The sequence below is a fragment of the Lynx canadensis genome, chromosome B1 (genome assembly GCF_007474595.2).
Source record: "Lynx canadensis isolate LIC74 chromosome B1, mLynCan4.pri.v2, whole genome shotgun sequence".
Taxonomy (NCBI): Eukaryota; Metazoa; Chordata; class Mammalia; order Carnivora; family Felidae; genus Lynx; species Lynx canadensis.
The window spans coordinates 122719844-122736994 of NC_044306.2; the positions used below are offsets into that span (position 1 = coordinate 122719844).

General features: G+C 39.0%; 1 protein-coding gene across 1 annotated transcript in view; it reads right to left on the minus strand.

Moving 5' to 3' along the window:
* The window catches only part of LOC115512390 (microsomal triglyceride transfer protein), a 47850-nt gene that overhangs the window by 4623 nt on the left and 26076 nt on the right, over positions 1–17151 (minus strand). The window contains exons 10-16 of the mRNA XM_030313378.1: positions 16797–16904; positions 10949–11161; positions 9246–9457; positions 6928–7025; positions 6701–6822; positions 4857–5084; positions 636–760 (exon numbers count right to left, since the gene is read on the minus strand). Coding sequence (XP_030169238.1) covers positions 636–760; positions 4857–5084; positions 6701–6822; positions 6928–7025; positions 9246–9457; positions 10949–11161; positions 16797–16904 — 1106 coding nt within the window. The remainder of the gene's footprint in view (positions 1–635; positions 761–4856; positions 5085–6700; positions 6823–6927; positions 7026–9245; positions 9458–10948; positions 11162–16796; positions 16905–17151) is intronic.

Genomic DNA, 17151 nt, shown 5'->3' on the forward strand with positions numbered 1-17151 from the left:
GGTAAAAATCAATTGCACTTCCATATTCTTTACTTTGATTTTACAACAAACAGAATCATTCTTTTGATTATCACACTGGTTCAGTTTATCACCTTTTACTCAAAATACAATACTTTATTTGATTTGACACCTATATTAGAAAAACAAAAGGAGCTGAGGACATTTTGTTTAGAAAAATGAACGCTAATGAAAAACTTAAGGACTCCTACCATTTAAGACATAGATTCTGCACACAAGTGATCATCTTTTTAATTTTTCTCCACTGAAGACAGCAAAGGAGGGAACATTTAAAATCCCAACAAGAGGGATAAACTAAAATGTTTGCTTCAAGACAGTATTTCCTGAGAGCATTGTCAACTACTAACGTGGAATACTAAGAGAAAATGAACTTCCCATCCATGGGGCATGCTGTATGTGGACGTCTTTAAAAGTGTGACCATTGTTGGCTGAGTTAATTAGATAACTAACCGGCTCATAAGAAGCTATGGAAAGAATGAGTTTCCATGGTTTCTTCCTGCTCTATGGCTTAGTCATTACAAATAGAAAATACAGATTTTTGAAAAAATCAGAGAGCTAAACAATTCCAAAAGCATATCTCTGCAGTTCATTGCATAGAATATTATACATATGCTTACCGAGTTTTCACTCGGGTTTTAGACTCACGATACCACAGGCTAAACTCCATTGCACCTGAAATGTCAATAGCTAGGCCACCCTGGACATCCATATTGGCCTTTAGTCCAGATTGCAACTGAAGCTCCTAGAAGCAAAAATATATCATCATCATCATCGTCGTCATCATCATAAGCAAATTTAGTCTACCCCTTTCCAAAGGCATGTTCAACCTCCTGCTATACATAATACCATTTGGGCTATGCTAATGTTGGAGTCTTTCTCTAGGCTTGGAAACACATTATTCTAATCTTGATCACTAGAAGTAGACTGTTGATTTGCTCAAGTATTTAGTCTATTAAAATACTAGAGACGTGCAGTGCCAATTGAGATGGGTGATGTTTTTCAATCATTGCCTCACTTTGGGAGAGGCAAAGGTTCTCAAAGTGTGCTCCCCTTAGGAACAACATCTGGGAACTTGTTAGAAATGCAAGTGCCATACCTACTGAATTAGAAACTCTGAGGATGGGGCCAAGCAATGTGGGTTTTAATAAGCTCTCGTGATTCTGATGCACGTAAATTTGAGAACTACCAGAATGGGGAAAATGAAAGCATTGTCACCCGAAATCCAGCTGTGGCTTTGGGGTGGGGGTAAGAAGTTGGGCTGGATGATCTCTTGTGGTCCTTCAGCACCTCTCTAGCTATGTGCTGTGTCAAATATAGGCAGCTGCAGCATCATGCTAGCAAAGTAAGTGCAGAATAAAAACTGCTGGTGCAATATACAAGTTCCAGGAATTGCCTAGATAAAGCTGGGAAAGGAAGGCAAGGCAATCTAACTAAGCCTTAACACCTTGTTGTTTGACATTTGAAATGACATCAAATTAACAAACAAGTCCAACATGAACTTAAGAGCATATTCCAGAGGGACGCTTCTCATTTACAAATGTAGTCCATCCTAAGTAATTTTGCAGTTGTCTGAAGCCCACTGTTTTGTGTTGTTTGTCAACATTGAAGTCTTGCATTTTCTGAGTACATTAATGAGGTGATGTTGGCTTAAAAGTTCTTCAGCTGGATTGCAATCAGATTGACTGGAGACAGTGTTGGAAATGATAATGGCTCTGGAAAAAAAGGCTCCATATCCTTAATTTTGATATCCCTCCAAAGATCTTAGATTCATGGTAACTGCCAGCATGACTAACTTCCTTATGTAACTGCCCTACTCAGACCAAAGAAGCCATGCTTTCACCAACTATAAATGCCGTGATTTCGCTTTCTAGAAAGGATCATATTGATCTCCTTGAATTCTTCCCCCTTTCCGAAAAACATGGCAAGAAATCTCAGTCAAAGGCCTTCATTTACAACCAGGTATATCAAAAAAGTCTCACTGTGGCATGAAGCTACTTTCAGTCTAAAACACACTTGGATGAAAGCATGAGATTCTTGACACAGAGCTCAGGACACATTAGGAGAGCCCTAAGAATACTTAACAGCTACATTTAGTCTAGAATAAAATGTGGTTGTAGTATGATACGAGGTTGTCTCATATATCATAACTAATATGAAGGAACACAAATTATCCTAGGAAAGCCAGAAAATTATGCCCAAATTTTAACCTATGCCTATGAACTACAGAATATCAGATATCAAGGTTCTGCAGTTGCACAGTGGTTGTGATTATTCCCAAATGAATCCTACTGTGTGCCCTGTCTTAAAAGTATTTCCTTGGATCTTTTGATCTCTTCCCAATTTGAAAGCTATAATCTTGTTAGTCCACTCAATCAAAAAAAGGTCTTTGATGTGGACTTTAGCTTTCCCACTGGCCATACATTAAGTAGATATCAAAGCACACCAAGTGCCATGGAAAAGAACATTTCACAGCTTTTAGACAATGTGCCTTTTATGGGGAGAGAGCATTTCCATTGTGGTCTGGGTTTTAGGGAGTACCCTGGCTTTCTTGGAAGATTCAATTTCTCTCATGCAAAGGGATCATGGAAGAACTCTTATTTGTAGTCACAGAGGAATTTTCCTGAGCCCCCGTGGAAGGACAGAGCACTAACCCCTGTAGAAGAGCAAACCACTCTCTCTTTGGGAAAGGGACTGAACCACATAGTGCAGTGGTTCTAATTTTTGAGGGTATAAAATAAGACAAACTAACAGTTTTGAGCACCTACTGTGTCCCCAAGGGTCTACATTTGGTATCTCACTTAATTCCCATACTGATCTTCCATGGTAGGCATTATATCTTGAAGATTAAAAAGGAGGTTCAGGCTTGGTGGCACATGTGGAGACAGAATAAAACCCAGACTGTCTCTAGGGCGGATACTTTTCTATTACCACACATGGTTATCACAAAATCATCTCTCTTTTGTCTCCTGCTGTGCAAGAAAGCATCTTCTGAGAAATGTGGTGAAAAAAGATCATAGGTTTATGTCCTTATTTGACCCAGGATGCATATTTATTTAAATTATTGTCTATGAACTATAGGAACAAGATACTAAAGCTTTGCATTTGTAGCTAGTGTGACTCCTTTGATCTTGCACCTTTGGCCCCAAAGGTGTTTCTTACAGTTCAAACACTAATATTTTGACAACATGTACCATTGCATCCATTCAGGAAAATATGGTCTTTGCTGGCTAAAGAGGATCTCTCTATTAAGCTGACTTTATCAGACAGCCTTCTCTGAAGAGTAATCCAATTAGACGAAAAGAGAGAGCAAGAGTAAGCACAGAGTAATTCCATCTGCCCTGGTGGCTGTGACAGGCTATCCACTGCCAAAATTTCCTTCAATGTCAGCACTTGACCTAGAGTGGTATGTGCCTCTGAAGCTGGGATGGCATTACTGGAGTGCTCTGCAGAGCCAGGGAGCCTCAAAGAGCCTATTTGTATGGTTACCCTTGATCTGCCAAATACTCCAATCTGAAATTCAGACATTGGGTTACGTTTAATAGCTACAGGATGATCTTGCCTTAGAATACGCCTTAGGTGCCCTCTCTTAATGAACAGAAGAACTTTAAAAGATAATCTAGACCAGGAGTTGGCAAACTATGGCCTGCAGGCAAATCTGGCCCACTTGCTGTTTTTGTAAATAAAATTTTGTTGGAGCACATTCATTTGTTAATATATTGCTGATGGCTGTTTCCACTCTAGTGGCAGAGTTGAGTAGTTGCAACAGAGACCATATGTCCCACAAAGCCTAAAATATTTGCTTTCTGCCTCTTACATAAACTGTCTGCTGAGCCTGATCTAGATTACTGTTTTTATCAGGTTTCACACCCCAATTCTGACCATCAGACTGTTGAAAGGTAGTTGAATACACACAGATGGTGTTGAACCGTAATTATTCCTGTGTCTTAAAATGTGGACCATTGGGGCGCCTGGGTGGCGCAGTCGGTTAAGCGTCCGACTTCAGCCAGGTCACGATCTCGCGGTCCGTGAGTTCGAGCCCCGCGTCGGGCTCTGGGCTGATGGCTCAGAGCCTGGAGCCTGTTTCAGATTCTGTGTCTCCCTCTCTCTCTGCCCCTCCCGTGTTCATGCTCTGTCTCTCTCTGTCCCCAAAATAAATAAAACGTTGAAAAAAAAAATTAAAAAAAAAATGTGGACCACTTACTCAGCACTCTTACGCCTTCTTCATAGATTCATTAAGAATTCATCTCGCCAGAATCAGTACTACAATGGGTATGCGCAATGTAAAATTGTGATATAATTTGAGACTTGTTTTTTCATATGTGACCTTGAGGATTAAGGGATATGACAGATCCTGTTCATTGTCCTTCTCTTCATTTGTTCGGAGTGACAATGCACCCATTGAAAAACTACATTTACCAGTTTTCCTTGAAGCTAGAGATAGCCATATGACACAGTTTTGATTAACAACAAAAAGAGGCTTGGTTATTTTCTCCATTAATTTCTTTGTTTCTGTCAGCATAAGTATTGTCTTTTTTTTCTTTCAGTTTTATTGAGATATATGTGGCATTATTATACTCATATTATATTGACTATATCCTCTTTTGCCTCAACAGTGAGATGTCTTCATGGGCTAATGGAGTTGAGAGAAAACCCTGCTTACCTGTAACAAAGGGGAAAAGGATGAAGGGCGGGCGGCAATACCCCTACGGTGGGTGCTTAGAATGTGAATTCCTAGATGGGTGCAACTTTGTCTTGTGTTCTCCAAGCTTTGAGCACATTTAAAATGTGCCTAGAACACACTAGGGATTCAATAAATATTTGCAGAATGAATGGATTACCTGGGAATGATCTATCAACAGAATAAGTCCCTTCACCACACTGATAGGGTCACCAGATGCCGACAACATTTTGGACATCAAATCACTGTATCCGTTGAAAAAAGTGACAGGTCTGAGCTGAACATCAAAGAGGATGGCTGACATGCCTGCGTAGGAGTCGAGGTTCTCCTCCCCCTCATCGGGAGTGGCCGCAATCAAGGCCTCCAGGCCTTGGGCTTCGATGACTACCTAGGGGAAATGCAGATCACATTCATGACGTAAGCTCCTTGCCTATTCCGTAAGTGACGGTGAGGCTCCTGGGCTATTGCTAGAACTTTCCAAAACCTGAGGTATCTGCAGCAGCTAGGCAAACAAAAACAAAACAAAACAAAACAAACAAAACAAACCACACCTCTGTGCCTGAACATAAGGTGAATTCATTTTCTTCCTTTAGTTCCCACACCCATTGATCCATTTTGTAGAGGCAAAAACTAAAAACAAAAAATTCAAATGGCAGAGGCAGAACTCAAACCCCTTCTGTGTGACTGCCAATGCCATGAACTTTCCTTTTTGTGGTGTCATCCTTGAGACTCTTAATCCCTCCAGGACTGCCATACATAATGGATCAGTTGTCTGGCAGAGCCCCAAGAAGGAGATGGAGAAATGCTGGGACAATTGCCTTGAGGCTATTGCTACAAGAGGATATGGAACACTCCAAGGCATGACTCACACCCTTCCTATCAAACTTTTCTCTCTAGCTGAGAGAAAAGATGATGGAGGCTCACATCAAGATCTCCACCATGCATAGGAATCTTACATATTCTCCGTCCTCTGTACCAGCCCCATACCCAGTGGGTGCTTGGCATTTCAAAATGCATATCAGAAAACAGATGGCAATTCCTCAGGATAGAAGGACATTCCTCAGGATAGAGGTATTCTGACTAGCATCCTACCAAAGGGTGTATAATATAATATTGATAAGAACTCAAGTTTGTGTAGGACTGGGCCATTTTTAAAACTTAAATGAGCTTATTTAGAAGGCTATAATTTGATATGCATAAAAAGAAGTATATTTCATAATTAGGAAGACTTTACAGATTATAACCAAATTTTGTATAAGACTAAAGAGATGGAATTCAGTCAGTCATCACATGCCTACACTTTATTCTTTTCTCTCCTAATGGTACTGAAAAATATAGATGGGCTCTTTAGAGAGTCAAAGTTCTTATGGGGAATCAATCTGTTCATAGACACAACCAGAGAAGGGAAGAGAAGGGAGGCGCCTGGGTGGCTCAGGTCATGATCTCACAGCTAGTGAGTCCAAGCCCCGTGTCGGGCTTTGCGCTGACAGCTCAGAGCCTGCGGCCTGCTTCAGATTCTGTCTCCCTCTCTCTCTCTCTCTGCCCCTCCCCCACTTGTGCTCTGTGTCTCTCTCTCTCTCTCCCAAAAATAAATAAACATTAAAAAAAATTAAGAAACAACCAGAGAAGGAAAATATATTCCAGAGTTAGATAAGTGGAGCTTTAAAGAATATATCTATGAATAAAAATAAAATATTTTTTAAACATATCTGAAAAATATTAGCACAGTTTCAACTTTGTGAATATGTTTGCCTTTGAAATGACGAATGGATGTTTAACGAGTCTAGTAAATCAAATTACTTAGGTTTCAAGTTCATGCTTGAAACTTTCTCTGGCATTATAAACCATATAGCTTCCTGCAAATGATGGAATTGTGAGCAACTTAAAACAGAAGCCACCATTAACTTATGCATTTTGTAGTGTTACCATCAGTATGTTTTTTTATTTTACTTCAGACTAATTTCTTATATATTTATGAAGCAAAATTAATGGAAAATGAGTTACCTGGCTACTGTGAAGATGAGCCTTCCCAATGTACTGAAAGATGTTCAGGTTACTTCTCCTTAGAATGCCAGAACCAGAGTAAAGAATGTCAAGGCTGTAAGTAGATGCTGAATGGGGAGTACCTAATGACAAAACAAAACAAAACAACTCTTGTAGTTTAGTAACAGTTCCCACGATACCAACTTGCAGAAGGGCAGAGAGGGAGAACCGCTTTCTGGGTTACGTACGTTCTATGTAGCCAGTATAGGCAGAAGAGGATCCACTCTTGGAGAAGCGGTCATAATTATGAGCAACCATTTCCTTCAGAACTCTACGGACTATTTTGCTGCAACACGTAAAAGGAAAAAGCACATTCATTGTAATGGCTGCTTCCCAAGTCAGATTTGGAAAAAAAAACAAATCCTCAGTGGAAAAAAGAGGGGCCAAATTTTCCCCATGCTGCTCCAAGACTGGGGAGGTGCCAGCTGGAGGGCCAGCATCAGGGTTTTAGGGCTTTCCCCTTCATTCCTCAGATATTTGAAATTTGGTTTGGTATCAAAATGACAGCAAGAACGAGGATGCCCAGCTATGAATGGCTTAAAGTAACTGATGGACACACCTCAGGAGTGGAAAACACATATTCCATGAATCATCATGGTTGTATTATTAAATAGTATATACTTTCAAGGAAAGCTGTACCAGACAGGGGATGGTGGAGCAGTTGCCCAATATGTCTTTAAATATTTTCCTACACTCTCTAATGATACCAGTGGCTAATGACATATCACAGTTAATTTCCAGGAATTTTTTCTATTTCTGTAGTTTTCAATTAAAGAGACATCTCAGTAAAACCCATATATAAATGATCATCTCCTCTAAAGTAAGTCTTAAACCTTGCCCTATGCCTCTATCTTGTCTACTATGTAAGGACTGTTGAGATCTTTCCAATCTTGACTACTTAACACTAATCATATCAGGAATAATAAAATTATGACACCACCACAAAAAATATCAAAATAATCCACTCAAGAAATTAGGATCTGGACCTGAGGTAGAAACTTATTGAGAGGTGGGAATGGTGACCCTATAGGTGCCCCCCACCACCCAATATCACTAGGTGATAAGATTTAGCCTGGAGAAGGGCTGAGGACACCATGATATCTGTTTTGTAATATTCAAAGGGCCTGCGGGTGGATGAAATGATTAGACCTGCTCTGCTTCGCTCCAAGGATTGGGGCAAATAGGGCCAATGGGAAGCTTTCAGTTACACAAAGAAGTCCTAGTGACACTGTGAATAATGACACAAGTTCCCTCAGGGGAGGTGAGCCCCCTGCCACTGGCCAGGTGCAAGCAAAGACTGGATGCCCCTGCTAGGAGACTAGACCCGCACACTGGAGAGATGCCAAGCCAAGTGGCCTGTGATGTCTTTTCCAACTCGAAACATTCCGGTCGTGAGAATCTGAACCTCAGTGTTTCCAGTGGTCTCCTCACCTTTCCCTGCTGCTCTCTACCCCACTCCTCTTTTACCATCCCCTGCATCACTAGGTTCATAAGACAAGGACAGAAAACCCACTCAGGATCTCCTTCTCAGAGTCTCATAAAAATAAACAAAGAAATAGAAGTCAAATCCATTCTACTAGGAACACATGGTTGTAGATAGACTTTGCTTCTTCCTCCCTCACTCATCTGCTCCTTCTTCTTCCTTATCTGTCCCTGCTCTTTTCTCCTGTCTACTCACTCCTCTCACACCTTTTTTCTTTTACTGCCTTATTTTTTTTCCTTTCTCTTTATCCATTTTCCAACACCCACTCCCCCCCATATCTGTTTTCCTTTTCAACTTAAAATACTCAAATTTGATCTTTCCTGAGGATACTGCCGTGAAAATAACTCAGGGGAAATGGAAATTTCTTTTTCAGCCCTCTCATTTCAGTAAGGAAGTGCAGAGAGCCCTGGGGAACTCCCACTTTGAAGGGAGACATCAGTGAATGAAGAGGAAGAGACCCAGGAACTGGAAGGAAGATGAATCCAGTAAGAGTTACTGAGCCTGATGAAGTCTGCTGATTCCACTCTTCATACCTTGAAGCGTTCCCAAACATGAGCCATGCTTAAAGTATTTAACTTAAATGGCAAATTCATTTGATCTGTGATAGATGAGGTTTCAATGTTAGGTCACTAACGTTTGGAAAGTTAACATGGAAGACCATTTGGTGAGAATTTACATCGCTTTGTTATGCTGTTTATAAAAACAATCCTATTAAAAATGTAGTTGGGTTGTAAAACATTATAAACATTTGGCAATATATATTTACAGACTGAACAGGAGACCCAGAGTAACAATCATACACTGGGTTTCAAATCATAGTGCCAGAGTGAAGTTGTTTTATCTGGCCCGCTAAATAGTTCTCATGGGAAATTTGGCTAACTTTGGTTTTATGCAACATAAACTAGCATAATGACCACACCATTATTATCAGCCACATGTGTACCACACCAGTATACAAATAAGCTTGAACAAATAAAATAAGCTTGCTTAAATAAACAGAGAGACAGGTGCACTCTATCATACCTTGCAGGCATTTCAAAACGTAGGATGTCTTGAACAAGAGTGAGCATGTATTTATTCATTTCTTTGGGAAGCTCCCCAATAGAGAGAAGAATGTTTTTTACTTCCATGTAGGATGGATTGTTATTTAAAATGATAGCAGCTGCAGTAGTGCGCACAGTCTTTTCATGAACTTTACGATTCTGGTGGTATATCCTGTTCAAAGTCTTCTTGACCTGTTCAAAGATGTTCAAACTTAGTGCACATCTAGATTTTTTAAATTGATATTGTAGCAGGAACAGTTAGTGCTCTTAAAACATATGTGTGTTCTTACATTTCCCAAGGTTCTTTGCAGTCAGGTTGGGGCCGTAATTGCAGCTAATGGACTATGAAGAGAACGGCCATGGGAAACTTCTAGACTGAGACAGTTAAGAGCTGCTGTGCCTTCTCCCTCTGTTTTTATTACTACTTTAGTAGGCTTAGAGCCACATTTTCCTTACCTACACTAGGCATAGCATGAATGAGAAATAAACTTTTGATAAGCTGAGATTTTGTAGCTCGTTTGTTATTGCAGCTTATCATGGTGTTACCCAACTAATATTGACTTTTAAAGACTACTGTCACATAGCAATAGATCTCTGGGGAGCAATGGCTATATTAGCTGATATTTCCTTACAATGGAGTCTCTCAGGATCTTCCCTTTATCCTTTTTTAAAATTAATAAAACTTTCATTTTTTAGAGCAATTTTCGGTTCACAGCAAAACTGAGCTGAGAGTTCCTATATACCCCTTGCTTCCAGGCTCCTCCCTGCCCAGCACATACAACCTCACCTCTATCAACATCCTGCATCCTACATTTGATAAAACCCATACTGCCACATCGTTGTCACCCGGAGTCCACAGGCTACATTAGGGACTTTTTTTTTTAAAACAAAATATTAACACCAAAGAAAACTTGCCAAAATAATGGCATTCTGTGGCAACAAATAATTTCATTGGTTACTAGCATTATGTGGTATGGAGTGAGGTGGGGGTGCTCTGTACTAGGCATTTCTGAACAGTTCTTTCAATTCCCACTTCCCTCTGCTTTTTTTTATTTCCCCTAAATCTTGGCCTTGTTCTCAGGTATATAGGAGTTAAATGACTCACCTGAGCAAAACAACTGGGAAGGAACAGCCAGAATTTATTTGTGGGTCTGTCTGTCTCAAACACTTGTGGCCCTAGCCATCATGCTCTGCAGCCTACTGACTTTGACACAAAGCAGTGGGAGGGTTCTCAGCTGCAAACTGGAAATATCATTCTCAGCAGACAGCTTATCTTGAGGCTTATAGACTTTTCCGCTCTTAGAAAAGTTTAATTTAGATGGCTTCCTGAAAATGTAGCTATAGGAACCACCACAGTAATCCTTAAGCCAGGATATTTCAGTGTTGAAAATTTAACAGCATCTTAAAACTTATGGAAGTAAAGATATTTCTGGAAAGAGTTTGTTTCTTAAAATAAGAGAATGTGCTTCAATATTTATGCTTCAGGATACAGGACATTATCTATTCAAAATGTGAGGCTGCTTCAAAATAGCCTTAAATTCAATTTAAGAGTTATTTCTAAACAGGAAAGAGAGATCCTCAGTTTGGAAAAAAAAAAAATAGGATGACTTCAGAGAACTTTGCATTTGACTCAAGTTTAGGCATGCTTCTTTTCTTTTGTTTATGTTACAAATATTCTTTTACCTCATCAGTTATGAAAGAGACATCGTATCTCTGGAGAGCGGTGGTAGCGAGGTGGCTGACGGGCCCTTCTCCAGCCTCTGCAAACTTCAGAAGGAGTGGGATGCCTTCCGGCAGCAGAGCATTCTTCAGAGCCAATAGGTACATCATGGTGTCCTCTTTTTTCTCTGCTCTTTCAAGTCCTCCTAGGATTAATTTCTTGGCTTCTACCACTGCCTAAAAAAATCATATACTACCTCAAACATACATACGACCACAAATTACACAAGGCTTGGACAACACTGGCTTCACTCTTGGACCTAAGAGAACAACCTAAAGTTTTATTTATTTTTTTAAATTTTTATTTTATTTTTTATGTTTATCAGAGAGAGAGAAAGAGAGAGACAGACAGAGCATGAGCAGGGGAGGCACAGAGAGAGGAAGGGAGACACAGAATCTGAACCAGGCGCCAAGCTCTGAGCTGTCAGCACAGAGCCCAATGTGGGGCTTGAACCCACAAACTGTGAGCTCATGACCTGAGCTGAAGTCGGATGCCCAACCGAATGAGCCACCCAGGTGCTCCAAAAACAGCCTAAAGTTTTAGAAAGTTTTGCACTAGTTGCCTGACTGAGACACACAATAAAAATGAATAAGTATACTTTATAAAGGTGTTCTGTTTTTTAAGAAATGCAAAAATTAACATATTCGTAAGAAGCAATTTATACAACTAATAATAGATATATAGGGCACCTGGGTGGTTCAGTCAGTTAAGCATTCGACTCTTGATTTCAGCTCAGGTCATGATCTCATGGCTTGTGGAATTGAGCCTGGCATCAGGCTCTATGCTGACAGCACAGAGCCTGCTTGGGATTCTCTCCTTCTCCCTCTGCCCCTTACTTGTGTGCACATGCGCACTTGCTCTCCCTCAAAGTAAATAAGTAAACACTAAAAAAATAGGTATATTTACTTTTGAACACATTCTGAATGTATAAAGTCATTTTTAAAATTCCTTTGTGATCGATTATTCGTAAAACTATCCACTCATTGAATTTCTAAAGCAACAATTAAATGGCACCTAAGTGATGCCACGTACTTCTTCTTAAGTAATAATTTGGTGAAAATACTTAGAACTTGACCATAAGGTCTTGTTCTCAATGTTTAAAAAGGGCTTGTTTCCACTTGAATCAAAATTTGATTAATGCTGCCATACAGTTCAAAAAATATTTCAGAAAAATGTCTTCTATATGGAAGATACTTTGCTAGGTACTTTTCACATATGTTCTTTAATCAAAAAGGCCCCTTTTCCTGGCCTAGGGAAAAAAAATGATTGAGTATAAGTTAGTAAGTCAATGGAAAAGCAAAGTAAAAATAGGGACACCTAGATTCTGGTTTTTGTCACTATCTATGTTTTAGGGGCTTCAGTTTCATCTTTAAAGAGTCCTAAAATCTAATCCATCTGTAGGATTTGGAAATTATGAAATTAAGCTACAGGGACGTGCGTGCGTGCGCACACACACACACACACACACACCAGAGGAGAGACAGAGAGAGAGGGATAGGAGTGGGGGAAGATATAAAAGGTCTCTAAATGGAAGGAAAGGCACTAAATTTCACAGGTAATAAGAGAAATGCCATTTCTCAACCATCAGATTGATTAAAAGGTTCAAAAGTTTGATAAGACACTTTCCTATTGAGGCTATGGGGAAATAGGCATTCTCGTGCATTACTGGTGGACGCATAAAATGATACAACTCCTAAGGAAGGTAACTGGCAAAAGGTAACATATCTGCATTTTGTTCCAGCAACCCTAGCCCTGAGGCTATGTCTCCAAAAACGAGAAAAAAATGTGCCCACGATTATTCATCTCAGCATTATTTGTAACAGCAAAATGGTAGAAACCACCTACTGACCACAGGCGGGAGATGCTGAGGACACTGGTATGCCGACACATGCAGTTCTAAGCGCTGCTAAAAGGAACAAGGAAGATCTCTGAGAACAGTATGGGATGACTTCCCGGGTATGTTGTTAGGAGGACAAAATAAGACACAAAAGAGTGTATATTTTGTGAAAGAAAAAATAAGTAAAAATGTGTGTGTACATTTGCTTAGGAAGCACAGGAAGGAGAAACCAAAAACTGACACTGGTTACGTGGAGGAGGCTGGTGAGAATGCGTGGAAGGGGTAAGAAAGGGAACAGGACCCCATTGAGAATGCTTTTAAAATGCAGTTTTGACTTTTGAACCATGTCAATATTTCACATATTCAAGAAATACAACTCAATCAGCAAAGATGGAAGATTGCTAAAAGTGAATTCAAACAGCAGGGAATGTATATGTGTATCAAACTGCTAACATAACTAAACAAAAAAGAATAACAGAGACTTCTGGATATGGACCCTTGGCTGTCTATCTTTTTTTTTTTTTTTTTTTTACATTTATTTATTTTTGAGAGACACAGAGAGAAAGAGAGACAGAGAGCATGAGCAGGGGCGGGGAAGACAAAGAGGGAGACACAGAATCCAAAGCAGGTTCCAGGCTCCAAGCTATCAGCACAGGGCCTGACAAGGGGCTCGAACCCATAAACCATGAGATCATGACCTGAGCCAAAGTCGGACGCTTAACCAACTGAGCCACCCAGGTGCCCATCTGGCTGTCTATCTTTAGTATATTCCAAAACAAAAGAGCTGTGATGAAGTCTTAACCTTTATTTAGTCTGATTTTTGTAGCAATATTGGTGTAGCAATTCACAAACTATTTTGTGTGCGTTTTAGGCCTGAGCAAATGAATCACCAGGTTGATGTTCTAGAACACCAAGGTTCTCACTATAGGAGAAGGAAGATAAATTTATGGCATGGAAGGAGAGAAAGAAGCTTGTTGTACTGGCCTGGAATTAAAGACAGCAGTATGCACTCACCATATGATAAATATAAATATAAATATACGTATTTTGTCCATCTTAAGGGCCAAGATGCAATAGCACTCAAGTAATTAGAAGTAAAGCATTTAGGGGTAAAATGCCAGATATCTGCAACTCAATCTCAAATGGTTCAATATAAGTACAAATAAAATGAAATAAAACAGAATGACATAATGGAAATATGCAAGATGTTGAAAATTGGCAAATCTAGATGAAGGGTACACAGATGTTTGTGGAATTGTGCTATTCTTACAACTTTTCTATAGGTTTGAATTTTTTCAAATGCAAATTTGAGGAAAAACAAAATTAGGAGGCAAGGAGGTTGAAATGTATGCCAAAAACTAATAGAAAAAAGAAATAGGGGGCTTTGTACTCAATGAGTAAACTTGACCAGCTGCCACTCGGACTGTCACAGGGCAGGTGGGAGCTTTCATGCTAGCAAATGCTGGAAAATCTTTAGTAGTCTATCAGATGGCAGGTACCATTTGGGCAGTAGAAGTATTGTATGCCTTGTAAGGAGATACCTTAAATTTTTGCTTAGAGTACATCATTTTCTTCCTATTCATATGTCTGTGATTTGGGCTGGAGATAGATGAATATTCCATAGCAGAATGTTGAAAAGAAAATGTGAGCATTTACAACAATCTATCTGGTGACTAATTTTCTTCAAAGATGCATTGTTTTAAAAGTTGCTCAAAAACATTAACAGAATTGAATGACAGTGATAGTGGATAGTTTTGAGCTACCTACAAGGTAAATCTAAAGATGTGAGTAGAACTTGGCTCTCCTGTTATCAGCAAAACCTTACATTTAATCCTTTGTTCAGTTTCCTTCTTGTGCTATTCTATTCTCTCTCAAGGTTGCAGCCACTCTCTGTTCCTGGCCCTAACTCCTCTTCTGGGCTGCAGGTGGATATGGCCATCTGCCTTTTGGACAACTCAACTTGGTGGCCCAAAGGACTTCAAATTTAACATGACCAAAACAAATTCATAGCTCTACCCTCCTCCCAACCCCCAAACTGGGTTCTATAAATTGTGCTTAAGTGGTTGACATCACCACACCTAGTACCCTACCCTGGAAGCTTAATAGTAACCCAGCTTCTTACCTCTTTCACGCTACCCACCCACATCCCATCAGTCACTGGGTACTATTAACTCTACCTCCTAAATGGCTCTTGAAGCTGTCTCCTTCTCTCTACCTGCTGCCTCTATGTTAATTCAGACCTTTACTTATTCTTGCCCAGTTGTTGCAAATATTTCCAATCAAATCTTGCTGACTCTAATCCAGTCCACAGCTGGTCCATACACTCTACTTCTTTCTAAATAAAAAAAATCTAAGCATGTCATTCACCTGCCTAAAAACGCACTATTCTCCCTTCTCTCTATGGAACGAAGGCCAGACTTGTTAGCTTCTCATTAATAAACATCCTCTTTTCTGTATTTCCACTCTCATCTATCTGCCCCATAAATATGAATACTTTGTTTTCCAGCCCCACAGAATTTCTCATGTTCTCAGGCATACCAGACCCATTTTGATATTGGGCCTTTTCATGCATTGTTGTATTTCTCCTAGAATGTCCTTCATTCCATACTACCATCTCTTCACCTAAAGAGCTTTTCTATACGAAGTTCAAATATCACTATTTTGGTGAAACTTTCCCTAGCACCCCCAAACAGAATAGTCTGCTACATATTCCATATTCTCAGAGCACTTCGTTTATATTTCAATATTATTTTTTGTTTGTATTTGAGAAATGGAGTGGAAGATCTTTGAGGATGGTAGAATATTTTATGCATTTTTATATTAAGGGATTAACATCACATCTAGCACAGAGTAGATGTTCATTAAATTATGTGAATGGACGTTTTCAGGTATGAGATTTGTCTTTAGCCAAGATATTTGATACAGGATTACTGAGGTAAATTGGCTACTCAAATAATCATGGAAATTGGAAAATATAAGAAGTTATAGTTCTTTGATGTCATAGAAATAGTACGAATTTGATCTCTGCCTGAGCTTACTAAGCTGATACTCAAACATTTTCAATGCCATTTCTTTTTTAGTAATCTTTTTCACACTTAGCTTACATTCTAGTTATGGGTTGCCTCTTTTGGAACTATTTGGTTTCAAGAATGTTTTCTCTATTATTTTTAAGAGCAAGCATTCTGTAAGCAAAATAATACAGTGACGTCTTTTTTGAGATAGAAGAAAAATGCTGACTATAAGCTGGCTATATAATAAATGTGGACAGAAAAAGACTTTTTATATATTTAACATTTTCAATCTATTTGCATTATAGAAAGATAGGCTATATTGGATACTAATCTATTTGGATTTTCTACATCTAGTTAAGCTTACAAAGTGAGTTTTTGGTTTTTTATGAGAAAAGTGTCAAAGTTGATAGTCCACTCTGGCAAATGGATAAACTTTGAGCAAATGAAATTAAAAATAAAATGTAAAGTTTTCGGTAATTAGAAATAACTAAATTCACACCATCAAAACTCAAAACTGCAAACCACACTTATAAAGTTCTCCTCTAGGAGATAGCCCTAAAGTCTAATATTTTTTCTAAGAATAAGAACTATACCATACATGCCATTGAAGGCTGCATACATAGTGGGCACTTAATAAATACAATTGGTGAGGGATTAATAGACTATTTACTCTTTAGCAAGCATTTGTTGAACATTATGCATCACATATTATTTTAAGCAATTGGCGTTAACAAGACAAAGATCCATTTATGCATGGAGCTTGTTATTTCAGTAGAAGACAAAAATAAGCAATAAATGTAATGAATAACCGAATTATATCAGGTATGTTAGATAACAATAATTGCTATGAAATAAAGAAAGTGGCGTAAGGTAAGGGGAAATAGGAGGGCCAGTGGTGGGCAGCTCAGTAAGACATAGAATGATCTGGAACTATATAACACACAAGATTGGATTCACACTTACTTTGAGTTTGCAGCCTTCATTCTGACACAACTTCTTGACGAGGGCCCCAATGATGATCATAACAGTTTCTCTGATGTCGTTGCTCGCAAAGGAACCTTTGAACTTACTCTATTAGCCAAACAGAGATAAAATAGGTTATCAAAATATTTAAACATTTCTGAGGGACATTTTTAGAAATGAAGACACAAAGTAACCAATGTCTAAGAGAAATGTTTTATGTTCCTAGATAGCAAATTCAAAATTTTGATTTGGGGATACTTGCAAATTCACTACCTAACTTTGAATCAAAGAGTTTATAGAATCTCTCCTATGCAAGTCTTATTAACATATGAACTATGAACTCAGGAAGTCTATG